General features: G+C 32.8%; 1 protein-coding gene across 1 annotated transcript; it reads right to left on the bottom strand.

Moving 5' to 3' along the window:
- Positions 1-44: 44 nt before the first annotated feature.
- On the bottom strand, positions 45-23,922 carry LOC148619251 (tetraspanin-5-like). The gene is made up of 8 exons (XM_088578932.1): positions 23,686-23,922; positions 18,113-18,307; positions 10,987-11,061; positions 9,119-9,217; positions 8,686-8,805; positions 7,456-7,506; positions 6,710-6,826; positions 45-4,264 (listed from the first exon to the last, which is right to left on the bottom strand). The coding sequence occupies exons 1-8, from the start codon at positions 23,791-23,793 to the stop codon at positions 4,181-4,183; spliced, it is 849 nt and encodes a 282-aa protein (XP_088435058.1). The 5' UTR covers positions 23,794-23,922; the 3' UTR covers positions 45-4,180.
- Between the last annotated feature and the right edge of the window lie 24 nt (positions 23,923-23,946).

The following is a 23,946-nucleotide window of genomic DNA, read 5'->3' as shown; positions in this document are numbered from 1 at the left end:
TAAAGTGCATTCTAAAAATCATTTTAACAACAAAAACAACACCATAGTAAAAATAGTTTATTTATTGTCGTTTGAAAATTTTCAAATACAGTACAAGGGTATAACATAATCATAGAAGTAAATATCAAGATATTAATTTTAAAATACAATCTTCAATTATAGATGATAATACATGTAGTGATTTGCTGTAAATTCAAAAACTTATGCATGCATTTACTGGGACTGACATTTTTGACAGGAACTTTGATAGATGGATAAAAATAACGCTTCGTTCAAAGCGTGAATACAACAAAGTCACATGTTTGCAATAAACACAAAAAACGTAAAAAATCATTAACTTAAGGTAAAAACTATATGTTGTTTATTAAACTCACAAAAATAAATATCTCACAACAATAAATTAAATTAAACTCAGTTTTTTGAGTATTTAGTCTACAATTGCACATTCAAAATAGCACTAAAATAAATTTTAACAATAAAGTTTAGATTTACAATAATTCATCAATATTTCTAGACAGTCATCACAGAAACTTATACGTAGGCAAGCAAATAAGACTTTTACAAACTACTTCCTCTGTTTGCTTAGATAATAAACTGTTATCACAGAGAAATGTCACCCCTGTCACATATGGTTGCTGTTATCAAAAATTTGATAGCAACTACAGGGGCATATGCATGAAATAGATAAGGACGTGTAATGTAGTGATGCAAATGCAACTATACAAAAATAAATGCCATTGACCTATCATGATGTATTCATGTTAAACTGACCTATTCAGAAAACTTTTCAAGAAAACCTTAAAAAAGAATTTCAGTCAATCGACTGTGACTGAGGGGCTACTATGATTGACCTAGCACTGAGGGGCTACTATGATTGCCCTAGCACTGGGGGCTACTATGATTGCCCTAGCACTGAAGGGCTACTATGATTGCCCTAGCACAAATGATTCATGTTCAACTGATGTAATCAGAAAACTTGACATTAAAATCTTAACAAGAAATTTAGAGGTCAATAGACTGTGACTGCAGAGCATATGCATGAAACAGATATTGAATTGTAATGTAGTTATGCTAATGCAAATGCCTACTAAATATGATTGACCTAGCACAAAAGATGCATATTAAACTGATGTATTGGTTATCAGAAAACTTAACATTAAAAAATGAACTTAGATGTGCTTTCCAACACTTTCGTCACAGGCAAGAGAAAAATGAAATCTTTATACCTGAAATAAATAATAAAAAATTTTCACAACAATAAGCATCTTATATAAACAATTGCATTTAGCTATTTCATATATTTTTTTAAATAACCAAAGCCTGCTTAATCATACTATTAAAATTTATAGTCTATTTACTGTTCACCTTAAAATTACAGTATTAAAATAGAAAATACAGACAGAGAAAAAATTAATTAAATGAAACAAAGAATTAAATGAAGTTTCTAATGATTTTTCTAGCCCACTGTGATGTCACATCATACATACACACAATGCTTATCTCCCTTGTTATATTAGTAGTAAAACTTGTAGACAGACATTAAAAAATTGACCTTGAATCTGGATAGATACTAATAACCATAAACTTATTGGTGACATCATGTGATTTTCAAATGACCAATTATAAAAGCAAAAAACAAGCATCATATAATTTATAAAAACAAAAAAAAAACAAAACAGAAGATGCATTGAGGCAGCAAATCTGACAAAACAATAACAACAAAATATAGAAATTAGCAAAGTAAATTTCTAAAATAAAAACAGACTATTCACACACCAAGATATGAACAAAATCAATAAAATATACTAATGTGCACCTTGTAAAGCAGGTGTGATTCCATTCTCTGGTGACAATTCTCAAGTAAAGACCTAAATACTTCTGTCATGTGAGTTGTTCAATTTGCAAGGTTAAAAATTTGGGGTTTCTTGCATCATAAAACCTTAAGTCTATCCTAGTATAGTTTATAATTCAGGAAATGATTGAAAATACCACAGAAAAATTGTGACACAAACCATTAAATCATATACAAATAAATAACAAAAGTACAAAAATATTCTGTCTTAAGTAACAAACAATAATATATAAATAACATATAGCTAAGGTGATAGAGCAGTTTGTTACCCCGAGAAAATCAGTCACCCAGGCAAAGCCAAGGGTGACAATACGTTTTCAAAGGGTAACAAACTCTCTATTACCCTCTTATCTGTATCTTATTTACTTTATTATACTGAATGTTTTTTTAGACTGAATCCTAATAATCCTTTTTTAAATGTCTTTCGTTTTACTTACCACACTGACATTGTTCTGTGTTCAAATTTGATATCTATGGGCAAACATTTTGTAAATTAGATCACTTTATTCCAGTCATTTAAATGGACAATGCTCATACACATTAGAACTGGTACTTAATGATTCCAGAACCAGTCAAGAGAGTAATAGATAAAAAAACCTATCACCCTCTGAGACATCAAAATACCGCAAACTAACATAGAGTATAATAAAGAAAATCAACCTGTCAGAGAAAAAACAACAGGGAAACTAGAGGGGAAATACCAAGGAGACAACTACCCATATAATAAAGATCCTCAATACAAGTACTATAACATAAATGATTATTCACCATCCTTCATTATTTAATTCAAACTTATTCTATATAATTAATAATAAACCAGTTTTGTAAACTATGTAAGTAATTGCCCATTCTAATGATAAAAGCCAATAAAAATCAATTTTGGGATGAATATGGACAAACAGGCTCAAAAAGAAAGAAAAAACAGGACTAATTCAGAAAATAGCTCCCACACAGCTTAGTTCAATATGAATTTTTCACTTCAAGAGACTTTTACTTCCATTATTCAACTACAAGATCAGATTGTTTTGACAGTTTAATTAGTTGTAGAATTGATCTTTGGGACAGTTATCTCGCCCCCCCCCCAAAAAAAAAAAAAAAAATTTAAAAAAAATGGAAATTCTAGCTGTGTTTGTAATATATGTTTCTATATCACTAAACTGGTTAATAAAGATGTCATAAAATGTGTTGCATCCTGGTCCTGTATTCTATGCTCAAGCCAGCCTTATATGACCTTGAACAGCTATATTTTGGCCTTGGCCAATAGAAGAGTAGTACTTTAAATATCTAGTTTCTTGGTTTTAGTAGTAGATCACTTTTAAATGTTTCATGAAATTTTGATATTTCATTTGGTAACAACCATTTTATAAATAAACACCAATTCATAAATTTGTGACTTTGACCAACCTAAAAGCACAAACATTGATACCAAATAAACAAAAGCAGTTGAACAGTAGGTTAGTTGTAACGTTTTGATGTATCTATAGAAAAACCTGACTATGTCATTTGAAAAGTAATAGGTTTCTTCTGTGAATTGCTTTTATAATGGACAGAAATGTTAAGTATGTAAATGTATGATTGGACAACTGAGTAAGATAGAATGATGGGTTGGTGGGAATGTAATAGGTGGGATATCAAGATCATTCCTGAGGTATATCTATATGATAACATCATATTCCATTACATGTTAAAATTAAGGAAAGAAACTGAAAATATTTTTCCTTTCCATTATTTTATATAGATTAAACAGTAATTGAAAATATTTTAAATCAAATTGTAAAAACAGTAAAGTTCAGTCAAATAAGGAGACTTGACTGCAAATAAAACAAACTTGCACATGAGAGTTAATTTTAGCAGAAAAAAAAACAAACCAAAATCTGATTTGGTATAACAATACAAGAAGTAAAAAAAAAGACTAGTATCTAAAAAATTACAAGCATAAAGAATGTACTTTCACCCTGTTAAAAAAATCATGAAGACATTATACATAACATTATACTAGCAGCACTTAATTTAATGTAATTCCTATAATATTTCATTCATAATGACAACAAAACTAAAAATGCATGTTGCAGTACCTCACAAATACATTAGATATAAACATGTACAACTGGATTCCTCACTAAAAGTTTGAGATTCTATAAAAGATACACATTGAGTTACAGTGTAAACAGAGATTAAAAGAAAATCAAATTTCAATATAAACATTCATGAGTGTACAACTGTACTTGTAATATAAATGCAGAAATAGTACATATATGACAATAACATACAATAACATAATAGGGCACTTGACACATTCAATTCTGTCTCCTATATCTTCCCTCGAGATCACAAAACTCGATTATATCTCCATTTACTTATCTGAGCATTTATATCACTTCTTAAATTGTGGGCAAAACACAACAAAAGAATCTGAAAAATAAGAAATATGGCATTGTCAGAACCACCCACATGACATTGTCATAACATTGTCAGAACAACCCACATGTCATTGTCAGAACATTGTCAGAACAACCCACATGACATTGTCAGAACATTGTCAGAACATTAAGACATAACCAAGACCACTGGCATGTGGCTGTCAAGCAGTTCAAAAGCTTCTCATTTGAACATCCTTAAATTTTCATCGCAGAAAACTCAAATATACTGTGAAAGTACTTTAATTTTTGGATACCAATTTTTGTGGATTAGAGAAGAAACATGTCCATGGATTCTTGAATTTGATGTTTTCAGTATACACATCGACGGAAATTTCCTTTTCCATGGGAACCAAATTTACATGGATTGGTCCTCCCATGAAAACAACAAAAATTGGTACCCCACGATCAATAGTACTTTCACAGTACACATTATTAAGCTTAAGTAATTCTGATACATTGTATTAATAATCTAATCTAGTATTACTTGTACTTTCTTTACTACACTTTTCACATGTTTTCTCAATGCCATACCCACAGCAACTGATGCCATAACAGATCAACCCTCTTACCTGTACCAATGTTATACACACAGCAACTGATGCCATGACAGACTACCCCTTTCCTGTACCAGTGCTATACCCACAGCAACTGATGTCATAACAGACCAACCCTCTTACCTGTACCAATGTTATACACACAGCAACTGATGCCATGACAGACCACCCCTTCACCTGTACCGCTGCTATACCCACAGCAACTGATGCCATAACAGATCAACCCCTTTACCTGTACCACTGTTATACCCACAGCAACTGATGTCATAACAGACCACCTCCTTACCTGTTCCACTGCTATACCCACAGCAACTGATGCCATAACAGATCAACCCCTTTACCTGTACCACTGTTATACCCACAGCAACTGATGCCATGACAGACCACCCCTTCACCTGTACCACTGCTATACCCACAGCAACTGATGCCATAACAGATCAACCCCTTTACCTGTACCACTGTTATACCCACAACTACTGATGCCATAACAGACCACCTCCTACCTGCGAAACGTAGCTCTAACTATCGCAAAATCAAAAAAAAAAGAGCAAATTTACGATTTCGCAGCTAACCACCTCCTTACCTGTATCACTGCTATACCACAGCAACTCATGCCATAAAAGATCACCCCTTTTCCTGTACCACTGCTATACCCACAGCAACTGATGCCATAACAGACCCCCTTACCTGTATTACTGCCATACCTACAGCAACTGATGCCATAACAGATCAACCCCTTTACCTGTACCACTGTTATACCAACAGCAACTGATATCATAACAGACCAATCCCCTTACCTGTACCAATGTTATACCCACAGCAACTGATGCCATAACAGATCAACCCCCTTACCTGTACCACTGTTATACCAACAGCAACTGATGTCATAACAGACCATCCCCTTACATGTACCACTGTTATACCCACAACTACTGATGCCATAACTGACCATCCCCTTACCTGTTCCACTGCTATACCAACAGCAACTGATGCCATAACAGACCAACCCTCTTACCTGTACCAATGTTATAACCACAGCAACTGATGCCATAACAGACCACCCCTTTACCCATACCACTGCTATACCCACATCAACTGATGCCATAACAGATCAACCCCTTTACCTGACCCACTACTATACCCACAGTAACTGATGCCATAGCAGACTACCCCCTTACCTGACCCACTACTATACCCACAGTAACTGATGCCATAGCAGACTACCCCCTTACCTGTACCACTGCTATACCCACATCAACTGATGCCAAAACAGACCACCTACTTACCTATACTACTGCTATACCCACAGCTACTGATTCCAGAACAGACCACTCGCAATCCTGTACCACTGCTATACCCACAGCAACTGATGCCATAACAGACCAACCCTCTTACCTGTACCAATGTTATAACCACAGCAACTGATGCCATAACAGACCACCCCTTTACCCGTACCACTGCTATACCCTCAGCAACTGATGCCATAGCTGACCATCCCCTTACATGTACCACTGCTATACCCACATCAACTGATGCCATAACAGATCAACCCCTTTACCTGACCCACTACTATACCCACAGTAACTGATGCCATAGCAGACTACCCCCTTACCTGACCCACTACTATACCCACAGTAACTGATGCCATAGCAGACTACCCCCTTACCTGTACCACTGCTATACCCACATCAACTGATGCCATAACAGACCACCTACTTACCTATACTACTGCTATACCCACAGCTACTGATTCCAGAACAGACCACTCGCAATCCTGTACCACTGCTATACCCACAGCAACTAATGCCAAGACACACCACCCATTTACCTGTACCACTGCTAAACCCACAACAACTGATGTCATAACAGATCAACACCCTTACCTGCACCACTGCTATACCCACAGCCACTGATGCCACAACAATCAGATTATTTTCCAACCATTTTTGTCCTTGTGGTATACAGCCTGTTGTGTAAATATAAGATGCCCTGTTATGATCCTATAGAAAAATGAAGATATTTTAGTTTTTTATTTTATTCCAATTAAATCCCTCCCTACAATTGGCATCACATACAGTACCAGTACCACTTTTTGTTGTTTTTATCCACTGAGTGTTCCTTTGAACCTAAATTGTTAAAACAAGTACCCAAATGTTGAACAACAGAAAGAAATTCCTAAAACGATAACTGTCAATCCAAGAATTATGTGGTGGTTTTACGCTGTGGCAGGTTATTTTTGCAGGTGTAAAATTTGGCTTTTTTTAAGCTAAAAGCTATACAAAAAACTTCGGTAATTCTAATTTTGGTGGATGCAAAGTGGAATACTAATAAAATACAGAAGTCTAGAGTAAATATTTTGCACAATTAATTTTTGTGTTTTTAGACAGACCGCTAAAATGTGCCAAAAGTAGCACCCCATGAATATTACCTGCTATACAGTATTTTTCCCTTTTTTTCAAAATTCTTGAAATTTGAAGAGAAAGCAGTTACAAATACTGGTACCTGCTTCATTGAATATTTCATACAGTTTGACAAACAATTGCAAATTTAGATTGAATGAATGTAGTCTGATCAGAATGACTATCTTTAAAAAAAAATGTTAAAACAATTCCTTCATGTTATGACTTACATGGCTTGGCAGCATCATACCATGTCCACATTGAGTATTAACAAATGATTCCTGAAATGAGAAAAAAATGATATTGTCCATGTGCCATAAAACTAAAAAAATACTAAAAAGAAGTAATGAATTCCAAAGACTTGAATTGGAGTTACAGTGGATATTAAGAATATTCTCAGACTTAAGTATTTGTCACGTTTTGAGGTCTGGGATTTTTTTAAATTTTAGGTTACTGCACAAAATCTCCTTACAAATATCTTCCCTACAATCAAAATAGGCTGTCAGAATTTGATTATTTTAGAGATTTAAATTTTTCTACTTGCCCAAGGGAAAGTATAACATGATAAATAATATTCTCTAATTAAAATTTCAATATTTTAAAATTTCAAAGAGTAATCAAGTAATCAAAAGAATGTAATCCAGGGACAAGAACCAGACATACACAACAAAGAACATAGAGTAACTAAAATCATACATACAAAGTAACAAAAGAAAATGAGCAACTCAGACTCCACTAAAAACTGGGAGCATGGACCAGGTGCACCGGTAGGGTAAGCGCCTCCTACTTTTCTAGAAACACTCGCTCATAAAAAGTCAAATCCAGGGTCGACAAAAGAGGAAAGGAAAACTATGACACGTTGAACAAATCAGTTTTCATGGTGTGAGTGACAAGGAATAGTTATTACAGATCAATAATTATGTTTTAACAGTTTGTTACTTTATAATCTTTCTGGAATTTATTTGGATTAACAAATGAACAATAAAGAATATTTTAAGACTTGAAATGATCTTTTTAGCTCTAATATCATTGCTCATTATTTGATAAAACTTTGTTTAAACAAACAAGAAATCAGAAAACTGTTGTTTTCATTCCTGGAATTTTCTACATTGCCACTTGGTTGGTTTTTTTTTTTTTAAATAATTTTTTATATATTATTTGTATAATATATTTTTTGTATTTGCCTTTGCTGTATTTACTGTAAATGTATTAGTTATTGCTGAGAACTGATTTTTGCTATTTTCACAATGTCAAATAAGCACAAAGAGTACCTGTGAAATCAATTCTAATAATTTTTCAAAACTATGAAAAATTGATACTCAGAAAAATATTCATTTTAAAGATTCCTCCTAAATTAATTGAAAAAAAAATCAGTTTGCAGTAAATACAAATAGGTGATATATAAAATTCAATCATTGGAGTCCCCATATACTCAATCACAAAATTCAATTAGTATGTACCCCTTCCTTAGGTAAACAACATGATGATGGTACTCCACAGGCTTCTATACCAGGAGATGAACAGTTAAAATACATGTTTAATTCCCAGTCTTTGAAAGTCTCTACTCCACAGCAATACAACTGGAATTAGAAAATTTATACATCAGTTAAATTATCGGTAAAATTTCTGTATCGCAGTAAAATACAAGATATTTATACTCATGTATCTCAGTAAAATCAAGATATTCATACTCATGTATCTCAGTAAAATCAAGATAATTATACTCGTGTATCTCAGTAAAATACAAGATATTTAAGCTCACATATCACAGTAAAATCAAAGAATTTAGGATCATATCTATGAGATATTAAGGCCCATGTAGCTTGACTTAAATGAAGTAAAATCACAATAATTATACACAGAACAATTTCATAATATAAAAAAAGTTCTTACCCAATCTTCTTGGACCCAGTCAATTAAGTTCTGGAGATCAACATCTTCTCTGTAGTTCACAATCATATTCTTAACCTGAGCTTGAATTTGGTCCTTTACCTTTTACCAAAAAAAAAAAAAGATCAAATTAAAAATTTTTTGTATCACTGCTTTAAAAATAAGTATTTTATAATGATGATGTAAAACCTGTCTAAACTGAACCACATTTGAACTCTAAAATGGTTGGTTTATACAGGTGTTTGGTTTACCAAGGTACACAATACATTTAAGTTTCCACTATATAGATAGGTCTATATTGGGTGCCTTCTCAAAATTAATTGTCAAAAAAACAGGTTTTCTAAAATAACAGGCACTTTAAAACTGCCAGAAATGCACAAATGCTCTACTACCCACAATCAATTTCCATATGACCTAGTTTCATCTTTTTATTTTTAAGTTTTACAAAATTAGACTGGGTCAATTTTGTGTATGAAACAGTGCACATCAATCCCTTCTGTATAGTGCAACCTAAACCGATATAAAGGAACTGTTAAAAGTCTCTGGTTTAGACAAGTTTTAGGATTATTCAGTTGTGTTTAGATAAGTTTCTACGTAGTTTTCTATATGTTCTATAGTGACCATTTTAATATACAGGCAAAATATTTCTTCAGTACTTATGGTAACTGCCCACTCAAATATTTCACAGTTAATATTTACAGAAGTATCCATGATGCCACGGACAATTAATGTAAGGTCACAGTAAAGATTGTTTAAGATGGTTCCAGTCCTCTTTCTTTCTGACTATGTAGCTTCAAAAAGAAGTATTTTACAAGTACATGTATAAGTACTTATGGTTGTCCTCTCAGTTTGAGAAAAAGACAAGAATTCCTCAAACATTTTGTAAAATATCAATTTTCAAATAGGAACTTCTATTAGGATCTTATATTTTTGTACTTAACTGTAAAACAAAATTCAGAACAAAATCATCTGGAGTTTTCCCTCAATTTACACAGATTTCAAGCTAATAAATTGGTTTCCATTTGAGATTAAGAAGGATTTCATGTTCAATTTATAATTTTTAATGGATGAACTTTATTCTCCCTAAATAAAGATAAAAGAAAATAATACATGTAAAGTAAACAAATATTCATTATTCATGAAATTTTTTAATGTTGCAACCTAACTAATATTGCATTGATAAAGAAACGACCTTGAACCTTATTCATACTGCAGCAGCCGAACATTTGTAGTCTCAATAGTTGAACTTCTTTATAATTTCTTGACAAGACTCAAAATTTGGAAGTTTAACAAACTTTCCTTGTTCATCAAGTCACTTCCAAAGTTGCTTTTTTTCAGATTATTTCTTACTGAACATCTCTTAGACAATGAGTGTACACCATTAGACCACTGTTAAGGCGATCTAGAAAAGAAACGTTCAGTAACACCTGAATGGATGAACAGAAAGAGTCATTCAGTGCTGTTACAAAAGATGGTCTGATTCAATGCTATAAAGGATGTCTGCTGGTCATGATCAGCCATAATTGTCAGATTTTGGGACTCTTTTGGTTTTATCCTTTTCATAGCATTGATATTTTACCCCCACTATTCTTTTCACAATTTCATTAAACATACTTTAATATGTTTTTTGGAAAGTTTTTATGAAATACTTGTTATTTCTTCAAAAACAGACAGATAAAACCTCCTTAGAAAAAATCTATGGAAAATCGAGAGAAATTCTTTTAAAATGTTTTTTATCACAAAAAATAAGCAAACAGACCCAACTATTTTTTCTTCTTATATTGTTCTAAAAAGAGAGATTTTAATAGATTTTACAATTGAGCAGCAAACATCTTTTGTTGAACTGCCTGAATTTATATAACCGTGCTTACCCAGTCTTTGTAAAGGAATGCCAGCACTCCACCTACCAACTGTCCAAGGAATATAATTCCAACTACCAAGCAGTACTGAAATATAAAAATGTTATAACAAAATGTTGTAAAACTGCTTCACACTCACAAAACACTGTTTTCTTTATAAAAATCATTTTTTCTTATTCTCACCACATTGAATTGTTGCAGATGAAAGATTCTGAGGTCCCTCAAACCAAGAGAAGCAATGTGAAATCATTTGTGAATTGTGACAATGACTGAATAACATCAGTTTTTTTTTTTTTTTTATAAATTTCTATTCATACATGAATAATTGTTGTCTAGTGTTGATAGGTTGATTTTGACTGCAAGCAACGATATGTAGGCATAATTCAATTACTGTAATATCTACACATTTATATTTTTTGTTTATAAAAGGGCAGTCACTAGTTAAGAAACTAGAAGATGTAATGGACACCAATATTACTGAATTTAGTTGTTTTGTTTTCATTATGCTATAAATAACTCATTCTATGACATCAAGCAACAGTTACTACATTAAGTTACACACGTTGTCGTGTTATGGCACATGTTGTCATGCTTTGCATACCCCCATTTGCTTACATCATTGGCCCAATCTTTATGAAGCCACACACCAAAGTTGAAATTTTAGCCATCCATTGGGAGCTTAGACAATTGTGTTGAAAATGTTGACAGGGAAGGAATGATGGACGGACAAGGTGATTCCAATATACCAACCACTCATTGAGTAAGGCTATTCAAATTATATTGATCAATGAAGATGTCAAGCTTAAGAGAAACAGAATTTACCCAGCAAACCCTTAAACTGTTCCCTATAGTAATTCTAAAATCATCATAGCCAGGAAATTTTAAAATAACAACTGTTCACATGTTGATTTTTTTAAATTAAGAAAAGAGCTTTCCTTGATTTTTGTGTCCAACATGAGCAAACTACCTTCTAACCAGGTAATGACCCTGTGCGGGTCTGGGTGTTAAAAGAATAGGCCCGCAGCAGCACCATAGTGGTACAACATGTTGGGAAAGATATGGCATGCTACATTCCTCACACGTTAAAAAATCCTTCTGAGGTTTTCTGTTGGAGTAGGAACCATTGGGCTCTGCCACAGGAGGTTAAATCGCCTGACCCTACACATGTCTCCCTATTTCCAGTGGCAATCAAAGTCTGCAGACCCCATTATCCTTGTGTCCCATCCCATCTTCATTTCATCATCATTTCATGTTCATTTTATCATCCATTTCATGTTCATCCCCTGGATATAGCTGAAATATTGCTGCTCCAGCATTAAACCTCAACAATCAATCAATCAATCTAACCAGGTTATGAAGGTAGATTATCTTCCTTTAAAAGAGTCAGACAATAATTATATTTCTTCCTGCAAATCTACATACATGTATCATGCCTGACCTTTCTATATTTTCATCAAATCTCCTGAGTGATTAAGGAGTTGTACTCACAAGATATGTGGACAGATAAATGCATGAGCAGACAGACGGACAAACAGACCAGATGATTCTTATACAATATACCCCCTCAAACTTTCAAACTTTCAGATTTTCAGCAATGCTTTTACAAACTCTCCTAACATCACAACAGTGCCTTTTACATAAGTTAACTTATATGAGATTGTTACAAAAATACAATGATACATAAAATAACAAACAGTAGGCTGCACTATTATTTTGAAGATTTAATTTCCACATTTCTATTCAACATTGCCATTTGATATTCAGGTTGTAGTACTAACACTGGGAAAACCTGGTCTATTCAAATAAATAACACTTCAAATCACTTCCAACCAAACAAGTCCATTTTAAAGTATAATATCATTGATTATAGCTCTACACTTCACTCATTTGCCTTTTCTCTCACAGCTATGATTCACAGAGTACTGTATTACTGATGAATCTTACCCTACAGTTCTCTGTGTCATAAAAAAATCCAATTACAGAGTTTACTTTTTTCTCTTTTGTAAAGCTATAATCACTGAATGTAAACATTCTTCTAAATCGATGCATAACAAATATAAAATGTAGTAAAAAAAATATTGCTTTTTTTCTAATATAATAAATCTATTTTAGTAAGAAAATGGGGTTAAAGTTTAACTAATTTTGTTATATCTAAATTCACATGTACACGTAGCTGTAAGGACATTTAAGCTATCATTACAGATGTGAAGAAAATTTCCATAAAATATTGATCCCTGCAGTAAAGTTCTGAATAAGATATGACAAGAGTGAACAGTCAAGCCAAATAAATAGCAACCTCGAGCTCCTTTACTATAATTATACAGATCTAAAAAGTTAAGACAATCATGAAATTACAATAAACAGTTACATGTAATAATGTCTGTAACAAAAGAGTTGCCTAACACATACATGTGTAAATACACAATATACCCCCCATATTAAACTATCAAGAGTTATATATTTATAGAAAACTACACAGTTAAGAAACCATTGTGCTGAATGCCTCAAACATGTTCAATATATCAACAACAACAAAAAACCCATCCAAGTTTGCTACATTTATTGCATAAACTTCACTAATTAATCTCAACAGTTAAAGACATACTTATAAAAACATTTTAATTGTAATAAAACACCTATTGTTATAATATAAACATCTATTGAAATATATTTGTTGGCATTCAAGTAATAGGTAACATATAAAATGTTGGCATTCGAGGAAGACACCACTTTCAGTACTTTTATCAAATATCCATTCAAGATGACAAGTTAATTGGTACCAACAACATGCAAAGAATTTTTTAAATTCATCAATGTTAACTCAATTTACAACAAAAATACAAAGAGCGTCAGACTGACACATCAAAAGAGTGACTTTAGAAACTAACTAAATTACGCCATGTATAATGTACATGTATATCTTCTATGATCGTGGGAGATTGTAAAACAGGCAAACAAAAAATAAAACAAAGTTCTGTTGGCACTGGGGGTTTTGGATTCTTGAGAAAATTGGAGCATGAACAAAATTTCAAAGAATATATGCTGCATAAAAAAAATCTATAATCATACATTTGTATTTCCCATCCTTTCCTTATATGTATTAACTTTCCCATACTTTCCTTATATGTATTAACTACATGTCAATCAATACTACTTATTTCTTAAGTACAAACTGTAATTGATACATTCCTTGTACAATATGCATATCTCCATACGGTATTCTAACACTTCATGGAGTTTCATTACAGTTAAGGAGGAGTAGTGGACAATGCATCAGACCAGGTTTTGCTGAAATATGCCAAAGTTAAATCAACATTTCTACAATTTTTGTTCAAACATAAATTCCTGACAAAATGCAGACCCTGATATGGTAATTTAAAACCCCATTAAGTTTCTTAACAATCCTGCAAGTTGTTGAAGAGTATAGCCCATCAAAAGTTGAAAAGATATTATGGTATCTTTTAAACATGGTGTATGTATAAACAAGAGAGTCCCAGGAGCCTAAATCACTCACCTGGTTAAATTTTTTGCCTTTCAATAGCAACAACTCTGACAAACAGATGTCTGACAACTTTGATCCCACATAAATTATCATAAGGATCATTTCAGCAATTGAAAGTTACTTATTATCAATTTTGACTGAAGATCAGAATTGATATAGCAGTCACCAGAGCCTATAGATCTGTTAGCATCTATGACTATCTCTTACACCACCACAGGAAAATAGTTCCATTGACATACACCGTTAAGGTTCAAATGCAAACACTGAGGTACACTTTACCATTATTTCTAAAATATCAGGATCAATTTCATGTTATTTACACCAATTAACAAAACCAATACACAATTTTAACTTGGTACTAAATATGCTGATTAATTTGGTTTGAATTAACAATGCAGATCCACTTAGAAATAGTTGATATCTAATCCCTTATCAGTACCTGTTGCTCATTTCCCTGCATTTACCTGATAAGACCAGTCTTTACTTTCGAATATCCAATTTGTATACAAATGTTAGACACATAATAGGCTTTATGTTACACCAATTCCCAAATTATTCTATTAGAAAACAGAGGACAACAATGTGCAAGCTATTCCACTAAGTTTTTTGGTAAGGACATAAATAAAACAAAATATCCCATAAATGTCATTTATTAAGTGACGAAAACTCAAACAGTGAAAATAAGTAACATATGTACATTAAATTGGAGTGTCACTGTCAGAGATGAGGCAAATAATATAAAATTGATAATACAGATGATACTCCCTCAAAAGTATACAAAATTCCTTACAACAAATAAGGTATGGCCTAAAAAACAGCCAGCCAATTGTATATTTCTATTAGAAGAAATTGGAAGTAGTAAGGAGAGGAGGTGGGTAATCAACTAAGGATAAATCATAACAACCTTTCTTGATCAAATTGAAGGATGATCAAATCACCAAAACCATCCTGATGTATTCGTCACTGTTTTGTGCATTTCAGAACAGCAACATTTGTAGAAAAAAATGAAGCCTTACTTTGCATAAGACCATTATACCAAAAGAGTATGTTCTATTATTTATGGCCACAGAAGATACTCCATATAAATCCCTCTGAACAACCACCCCCACCCCCCCCCAAAAAAAAAGCAGAATCAAACGAACTAATAACTGACTGCAAAGTCGAAAACAAATTGTGTACCGATCTGAATTTTAATATATTTAAGTACCCTTATCGCCTCAGTTATGAAATTGGAAGGAGAAAAAATAAACATATAACTTTGCTTAGATGGTGTCACAGTGATTTTTACAATGCAATTTTCCCAGGAATGGTGTCTGTCTGATGTGAATGTTATATGAAGTAATCTTCATGGGCTTCTAAGGGACAGTTTGTAGCACATGAACTATAGCTTATCAGCCAAGAAGTAACTGTAGCCAGATGAGAGGTCACAAGGGCAGAACTTATTTCAACGATAGTGACTCAAGTTCGAATGATTTTACAGACAGTTTCAACCTGGAGTTTGCTAAATTGAATTTTTGACTTTTAACAATTTACAACAATCTTGTGTTTAGATGCGTTTGAAGTCTATTACAGTTCTTTCCTTTTATCTTATCTCTATTTTAGCAAAATCACGATTATTTTATGGATAAAAATTCAACAATTGATATAAACTGATTCAGTATATAAGTACTTTGATACATCATAGTTTTCAAGACATTGACTGAAAACTAAAAAAAAAAAAAAAGAAAGAAAACATCATTTTTCACATTCCAAGGGCAAAAATTCTAACAAGGAGTTGTCTGACAACTTTAATCCCTGCAGACTTTAGTAGGCCTTATAATAAGGATCATTTCAGTCTTGAAAAAATTTGGCTTAACCTTATAGTTAATGAGATATATGGGAAAAACTTCTCACTGACCCCTTGTTCTATTCTTAGTAACAGCAGCCATGTTTTTCAAGGGATCAAATATTTCCACATGGGTTCTATGCAGAATACCCTAAGGAATATTCATACCAAGTTTGGTTCTAATTAGTCCAATAGTTTAAGAGTAGAAGAGTCAAAGTAATAACATTACAAATAGCGAAAAAACATCGAAAATGTTTTTCGTTGTATCAAAAATCCCCATACCAGTTCTGTACACAATACCCTAAGAAACATTCATTCTTAATTTGGTTCATATTGGTCCATCAGTTTCTGAGGAGAAGAGTTTTGAAAAATTGATAAGAATGACTGATGACAACCAGGTGTGATAAAAAGGATTTTTTCATTGAATTTTTTGTTTGAGAATATACTTTGTTAACTTTAAACCAGAAGTTAAAATGTAAGTATAAAGCCTTCCAGGTTTCTACAAGTTTCATAAAGTGTAAATTCCTTAACTCTTATTTTACCTTGTACTTAGTAGTTTAGTGATATTTTTTTTTGTCCAGGACTACCATAGACCTATAATTACAGGTCTATGGTAATACCACAGACAATTCAATAATAGAAAAAGACAGAGTCAGTATATAAAACTAAATACAGCCATTACATGAAAATGCCAAAATCACTTGAATGTATAAGGTTCATATAATTTTGTAAATATATTGTAAACTAATTTAAACAAATAATTTTCTGTGGAAAAATGAACTCAGCTTTTTGAAAAAGCTTATCTTGTTATTAATCAATTTTTATTACAAATTACAGGTACCCAGTATTATTAAGCCAGTTCTTCAAACCATAATAGTGTAAAGACCAAGAGGTCAATATTGTTTAAATTTTTCAAATTTCAGAGCAGTTGTATTGAGTTATCTAACACCAATTAAAACTTCAAAACAATGTAACATAAAGATCATCAGAAGTTGCCACTGTTCATGTTAATACAAGAACTTATTAGAAGATCAATATAGGTCTATGATCGCTTAGTCACCTTGGTGATCCAATGATTAATTAATCAAAACAGACATTTAAAACTCTTCACTTTTACTTATGTTTAATCTTGTCTCAATTTTGAGTACCTTTGGGTAAAAAAATCAATATAAACATTACCACCAAATGGTATCTAATATTATTGCTTAACAGTTTACAGAACAATCATAATAAAATGTATCTCATTTTATGTCTGAATGTATTTTCGCAGCTTTTGGAACAAATATTATATATAACTGAGTTGTTTTATGTACAACCAAGGCAATATCAATTAAAATTATTCATTGGAGATCATTGCTTTTGACTTCATACATACATGTACATGTACATTGTACATATACTAAAAATGGATAAATGTATCCACGAAGTAAGCTTAAAAACACATTTCTTGAGAGAGTTTGATAAGTATTACTCAAAACAAAGAGTCATACATTCACATAAAAGTACATGTATAATATAAAGTGATTATAAGCATGGTTTTTTTTTTTATTTTCATTAACTTAACTTATCCACTTAGTAAGACAAATTGTCTGTAAATTACTTTGTTCTATGTACAGTGTATTAACTACATTTAACAAGTTTGTCATACAGAAACATGCAGATTTACTATAATAAGTGTAAAAGTCTACTTTGATCATAGAACAGTGAATCCTTTACACATCAGGAAAGTACATGAGTGTATTTGGCTATACAGGACAAGGAAAATACTATAAACAAATTTACACAGAACTGAGTTTTCAAAATGTACTTACACCTAAAAGAAGTCCAGTATTTTCTCTCAGAGCACCAATACATCCAGCGAAACATATAATAAAGATTGCAGCTCCAACAATAATGAAAAATAAGGCAGGGTCGAATGCAATCTTCGTCAGCCTACCAATGTTATTAAACATGTCCTTCTCAGCCCATGCCCATAGTCCAATAGCTAGACAAACGGCACCAACAAGCTGAAAAATATATTGTACTCAATAAGTGTACATCAAAAAGGAGGTTGATAAGAATTATTACTATTCAACTAATTTAGCTAAAGATAGTACATGTTATAAGCATTAATGTCATCTTAAATACCAGTGTCTAGAATTTCCATTGCAAATGACCCCTGGTGAACTTACATTTACCACCAACTCAAGTGACCCCTCGTAACTTACATTTATCACCAACTCTTGCAAGTGACCCCAGGTGAACTTACATTTTAGATTCTGTTTGCTAATTTCAGTTGTTGGAAAATTACTTTTCATGAAAAAGTTTCTAAATTTCTAGAGAACTCAATTTATGTTGCAAGAAGAAAAAAAATATTACCATTTACTGGACAAAAAATACAGTCATATTATACATTTTAGAGAAATTAAAACAGACAAATTTCCAATTTGTAGAGCCAAATAAATACATTATCAATAAATGTTAAAAGAAGAAGAATATAAACTGAAGATACATGTACAGAAAAGGAGAAATCTATGGACAAAATAAAGCCAGCAAAATGCTTTTACAATTTAAACCAGGGGTTTTTCATTCATTTACAAGATGTTTGAAAAAATGTTAACTTCAATGATTGACACCAAGTGATGGCAATGGCTAACATGGCCTATGGCCAGGTGAGCTAAAACATGAACTAAGGCTCTTTAAGAGGGCCTGCATTGCTCACCTTGTCAAAAATAGTCTTTTAGCTTTGAAGTGCTGGACTCTTGTCCCTTTTATTCACCAGGTTTTCATATCATAAAATTATCATTTTTTTACTCTTCAAGGGCAATAACTCAGAGCTCCAACAATGATTAACAGACCTTTATGAACATTTTGGGATAGGTCCTTCTCACCATGCTGATAAATTTGACCCGATAAAAATTTTAATAAACTCATAGGTTTTCGAGTTATATCCGCAAATCCTCAATTCTTAGTAATGGCAGCCAAATTTTTCGACAGATCATAAATCTACACAACAATTGTTAAGGATATCCTAACAAACATTGATGTCATGTTTTGTTACAATGCATCCACTAGTAATCTCAGAGGATTGATTGATTGATTGTTGGGGTTTAACACCTGAGCAATCTCAGAGGAGAAGATTTTCAACACACAGATGGATTTACATGTTCTACAGAACATTCATGCTAAGTTTTATATCAATCAATCCAGTTGTTTCTGGAAAAAAGGTTTTTCGAAGTTGGCAATGTAAAATTGGGGGGAAAATCCATTTTTGGACCCACAACTGATTCATCCAATAATGGTTCTTTCTGAAAATTTTGGCACAGATCCATTCCATCGTGCTGAACAATTTTACTCCCTGACAGATTTTAGCTAAACCAAACTGTTTTTTAGATATTTGCAAAATTCTACAATTTAACCCCAATGGTCTATTTTTGATTTTTGGAAGATCAAAAATCCCCACATAAGGATTGTTTAAAATACCCTAAGGAATATTCAAGCAAAGTTTGTTTACAATTTATTCAGCAGTTTCAGAGGAGCAGATGTTTGAAAAAAATTTATGGAGAACAACATACACAAAGTGATGAAAATAGCCCACAAAGTCTTTCTGCCAGGTGACCTACAAAAAATGTAATTAAAAGAGCCAAACTGTCAGGTTTGCTACTATTTCTATTATAATTTCACTCAAAACATTTTGCTTATCAGCTATATTATATTGTCAGAAAAAATTAATATGTTTACAGAAAGTTTGACAGTTAAGGCTATTGTCCAATTTAAATGATAGCAGACATTCCCAGGAATTTACATCCTCCCAAGTCAGGGTTTTGAGTCCACCCTCGCTCCCTCAAACCCCTGACATCACTCATTCAAATTTAGTGGGTATCGTCCAGCACCAACTAGTGAGTTAATTAAATTTAACCCGGATCCTAAATCCAATCAAATCACTCGTAATACATGTAGAAACTCTTCGATATAACTTACAAAATGGCTATATACACATAACATCAAGACTCTAAACATAATCTACAGTTTTTTGGTCATATTGAATCATTTGTGACATCTTACAACTATCAGTTACTCATATCATTGTTTACCTTTCCACAGATATTTTATGTCACACCCGGAGAAGCAACCAATCAGAATTGGCTGGACGGTACCCGCTAAATATGAATGAGTGATGGCAGGGGTTTGAGGGAGTGAGGGTGGACTCAAAACCCTGACTTGGGAGAATGAGGAATGTACTGCATTAAAAGAGTAACACTAGTCATTCCATAGAAAACTTAGTCTGTTTAAACAAATATTTGAAGCAGTAAGTATATGTATGTACATCATTTGTGTTTAATGAAAATTATCAAGAAAACACAAAAAATCAGCCTGCAGCTTCTCCGGGCCTTACTCCTATCTGGGGCATACAATGTACATACATTGTATTTCTACAAGACCCCCTCTGACACATTTTTTTTACCCTGTGCAGCAGCCATGTTTTCATTTCGTTTCAATAAGAAAATAAAAAGCTATGACAGGTGCATCATACAACTTTGATCCCTTCAAGACTTTTTATAATACAGATCATTTCAGCAATTGAAAAAAATTGGATAAACCTAACAGTTTTGCGATAAAATATGCAAAAAACTACTGTCTGACCCCTATGTTCTATTTTAAGTCACGGAATCCATGTTTTTCGACAGATCAAAACTCCCCACATCAGTTCTATGCAAGATACCCAAAGGAACATTCAAACAAAGTTTGGTTCAATTGGTCAATTAGTGTCAGAGGAGAAGATTTTTGAAAGGAATAACAATAAAAATACCAAAAAAAGAAACATCAAAAAGGGCAATAACTGCAACATTGCTTAACAGATTAAAATGAATTGATTGATTGTTGGGGTTTAGAGCAGCAATATTTCAGGCGATTAAAATGAAAATTTTTACTGCAAATATACATTCATACCAAGTTTGGTTCCAATTAGTCAAGTACAGTACACCCAAAGAGTATAGATTGACAAACTCCGATTTTGGAGTGACTCCAGGAAATTCCCAAAAATGCCATAAAAATCCAAGAGTGATCTTGGCATACTTCCTCCAATAACTCGGTGGGTGTTTCTAGAAAAGCAGAGGACGCTTACCCACACCGAAGCATCTGGTCTATGCTCCCAGTTTTTAGTGGAGTCCGAGTTGCTCATTTGCTTTTGTTACTTTGTATGTATGATTTTAGTTACTTTATGTTCTTTGTTGTGTACGTGTATGTCTGTTTTCCATGTCTGGTCTTTGTCCCTGGATTACATTCTTTTGATTACTGCTATAAGCTTGGTTCCCTTCATTATTCTTCCTCCAAAAGGCAATAAAATACTCCCAGCTGGGAGTTTTTTATTGCCCTGATTATCCTTTGAAGTACCACCTACATCCTGTCTTACCAATCAGGTGAACATGATTACAATACACAAGGTAATAAAATACTTGAGGTGACTCAAAAAAACATGTACTCCCAAAAAGGCAATAAAATACTCCCAGATGGGAGAAATCACTTCATGGATTTTAGGAGTTTACTCTGCAAAACTCTTTGATCCACTGGACACCAACATAAAAGTAATAGAATCCTCCCTCTCTGGGTGCACTGTAATGTCAGAGGAGAAGAGTTTTGAAAAATTGTTAACAAAGATGATGGATGAGAGGACAGATGACATTAATAGACGATGACCACGGAGCCAAGTGATGGCAATAGCCCACATGGCCTTTGGCCAGGTGAGCTAAAAAGTGCCAAAAAAGGGCAATAATTCCAAAATCGGTAAATTGAATATGGTTTCACTAACCACTTCCGGGTCAAATGGCCACCCCTACGTAGTACCAAAAACACACTGAACCTAGACCTATGCATTGTAAGTGCAAAATTTGTGTGCATTCTGATTAAAAGTAGTCAAAGCTGAGAATGTGTACTTTAAAATCATATATGTAATTTACTACAAGTGTATGAATATTGTTTGCATGTGTGAGTAATTTGCCTCCATGCTGTCAGTTAGAAGAAAAGGTAAAAATGTTGATTTTCAGTATTCTTTATTCAAGTAAATTTTGTGAAGAATTTCTACAGACATCCTACCTTTACAATAATGATTTTGAAAGCCTTATTTTCCAAGCTTTGCAATGGTATGCAACTTAAAGGTGTCATTTGTCCTGGGAATTCACAGTGAAACATTGAAAATTACTTGTTTAACATGTAAAATAATGGAAACATTAGAAGTGGTTAGTGAGACCTATCTTGAAATTTTCAGGGAAGATTGATCTTTTTGACTCTGAGATATCTCAGATTTCTTCTATCTGTTATGGTTTTTGAGATACATGTACATGTATAAACAAAAATCTATAGGGATACTCCTGTGTTCCATTTTTATTAACAGCGGCCATGTTGTTTCCCAAGGGACCATAACACAATTTTGGGAGTACACATGCCAAGGATGATTGTCATCATATTTTATCAAATTCTGTTTAGTGGTATCAGGGGAAAAATTTTTTTAAAGTAAAACTAATGACAGACGACGAAAACAAAAGCTAACATGGCCTTTTAGGCCAGGTGAGCTAAAATGTTAATAGGATGTAGCCCCACTTTGGCCCTCTACAGCCTGAAAATGCTAAATGCTATTTAAAATTTGCTTAATATTCTTAAAACATAAATAAAGAAAGAATTGTCAAAATTTAATGAGAAATAAACCTTCTACATCAATTTGGAATAAACACTTATTAGACTCCATTTATATGCCAGTCACATAATTTTAAGTAGCAAGTTCCCTTTAGCAACAAGTTACAATATATCAAAATCTCTTGACATTTTGTTCACAAAATTCTCCTAATACAGCCAAAATTTTTTTGCAGTTATATAAAAACTTCAAGATTGGGTCGGTTTCATTACATTCAATCATTTTTTTATCATATTGAATCTTTCATTGTAATAGGTTTTTTTGTAGTTGAGTGTTGGAGTTATGGGCTTTCAGAAGAATAATATGTTATAGTCTCAGGCACTTGTCTCTCAAGGGTATAGCCCTAGATACATGTACCTTTTTTTCTGAGACAAGTGCTAATCCCTTTTGGGATTAAGACAAGTGCCTGCACTTGTAGTACAGGCATTTGTTTCAAATATTTTATTTTGTTAACTTCATTTTTATAATGTAAAACAAATGCTTGTTATATATACATGTGTATGTGTGTGTAATGTGCAAGTTTTGGAACATTAATTCCTGTCTATTTATTTTAATCTAATAAAGAAATATTGCAATACATAAACTGATAGAGAACTATATAACTACTAGGAATTTGCAAAAAAAAATAAATACAAAAAAGAAAACAAACAAATTATTGAGTAAACTAAAATATCAAGTTCATTGTTCAGATAAACAGATGACAAAATCTTTTCTTACCCAAAATAGGACATTGAATCCAAACATAAGATATTTTATGACACAGCTGACTTCGGACTTATCTTTCCGATATTTTCGAGGCACAACCATGTGCTTGTTACCATCCATCTTGAAACTAAAGCATATCTCGTTTGTTTTTAAAACCTTTTCAGAAAATAGTAAACAAAAGACTCTGAATCAGCTGCACATCGATTTACAATTCACCGGAAGTAAATACATCAGTATGGTCCTGGTGCTTGAATGAGGAAAACAGACGATGGG

The sequence above is a fragment of the Perna viridis genome, chromosome 4 (genome assembly GCF_037379345.1).
Source record: "Perna viridis isolate PV_CMFRI_1.1 ecotype Kerala chromosome 4, ASM3737934v1, whole genome shotgun sequence".
Lineage (NCBI taxonomy): Eukaryota > Metazoa > Mollusca > Bivalvia > Mytilida > Mytilidae > Perna > Perna viridis.
This window is presented reverse-complemented; position numbering and strand designations above follow the sequence as displayed.

Bases quoted from the DNA above. Each gene is read 5' to 3' on its own strand.
- LOC148619251 (XM_088578932.1), bottom strand. From the start codon at position 23,793: ATGGATGGTAACAAGCACATGGTTGTGCCTCGAAAATATCGGAAAGAT. The intron at 7,507-8,685 runs GTACATACTAAT...TTCTCATTTCAG, and splicing joins GTTGTTTACCTAAGGAAGGG to GAATCATTTGTTAATACTCA. The intron at 4,265-6,709 runs GTAAGGGTGTTG...CTTATTTTTCAG, and splicing joins TGGGTATAGCAGTGGTGCAG to ATTCTTTTGTTGTGTTTTGC.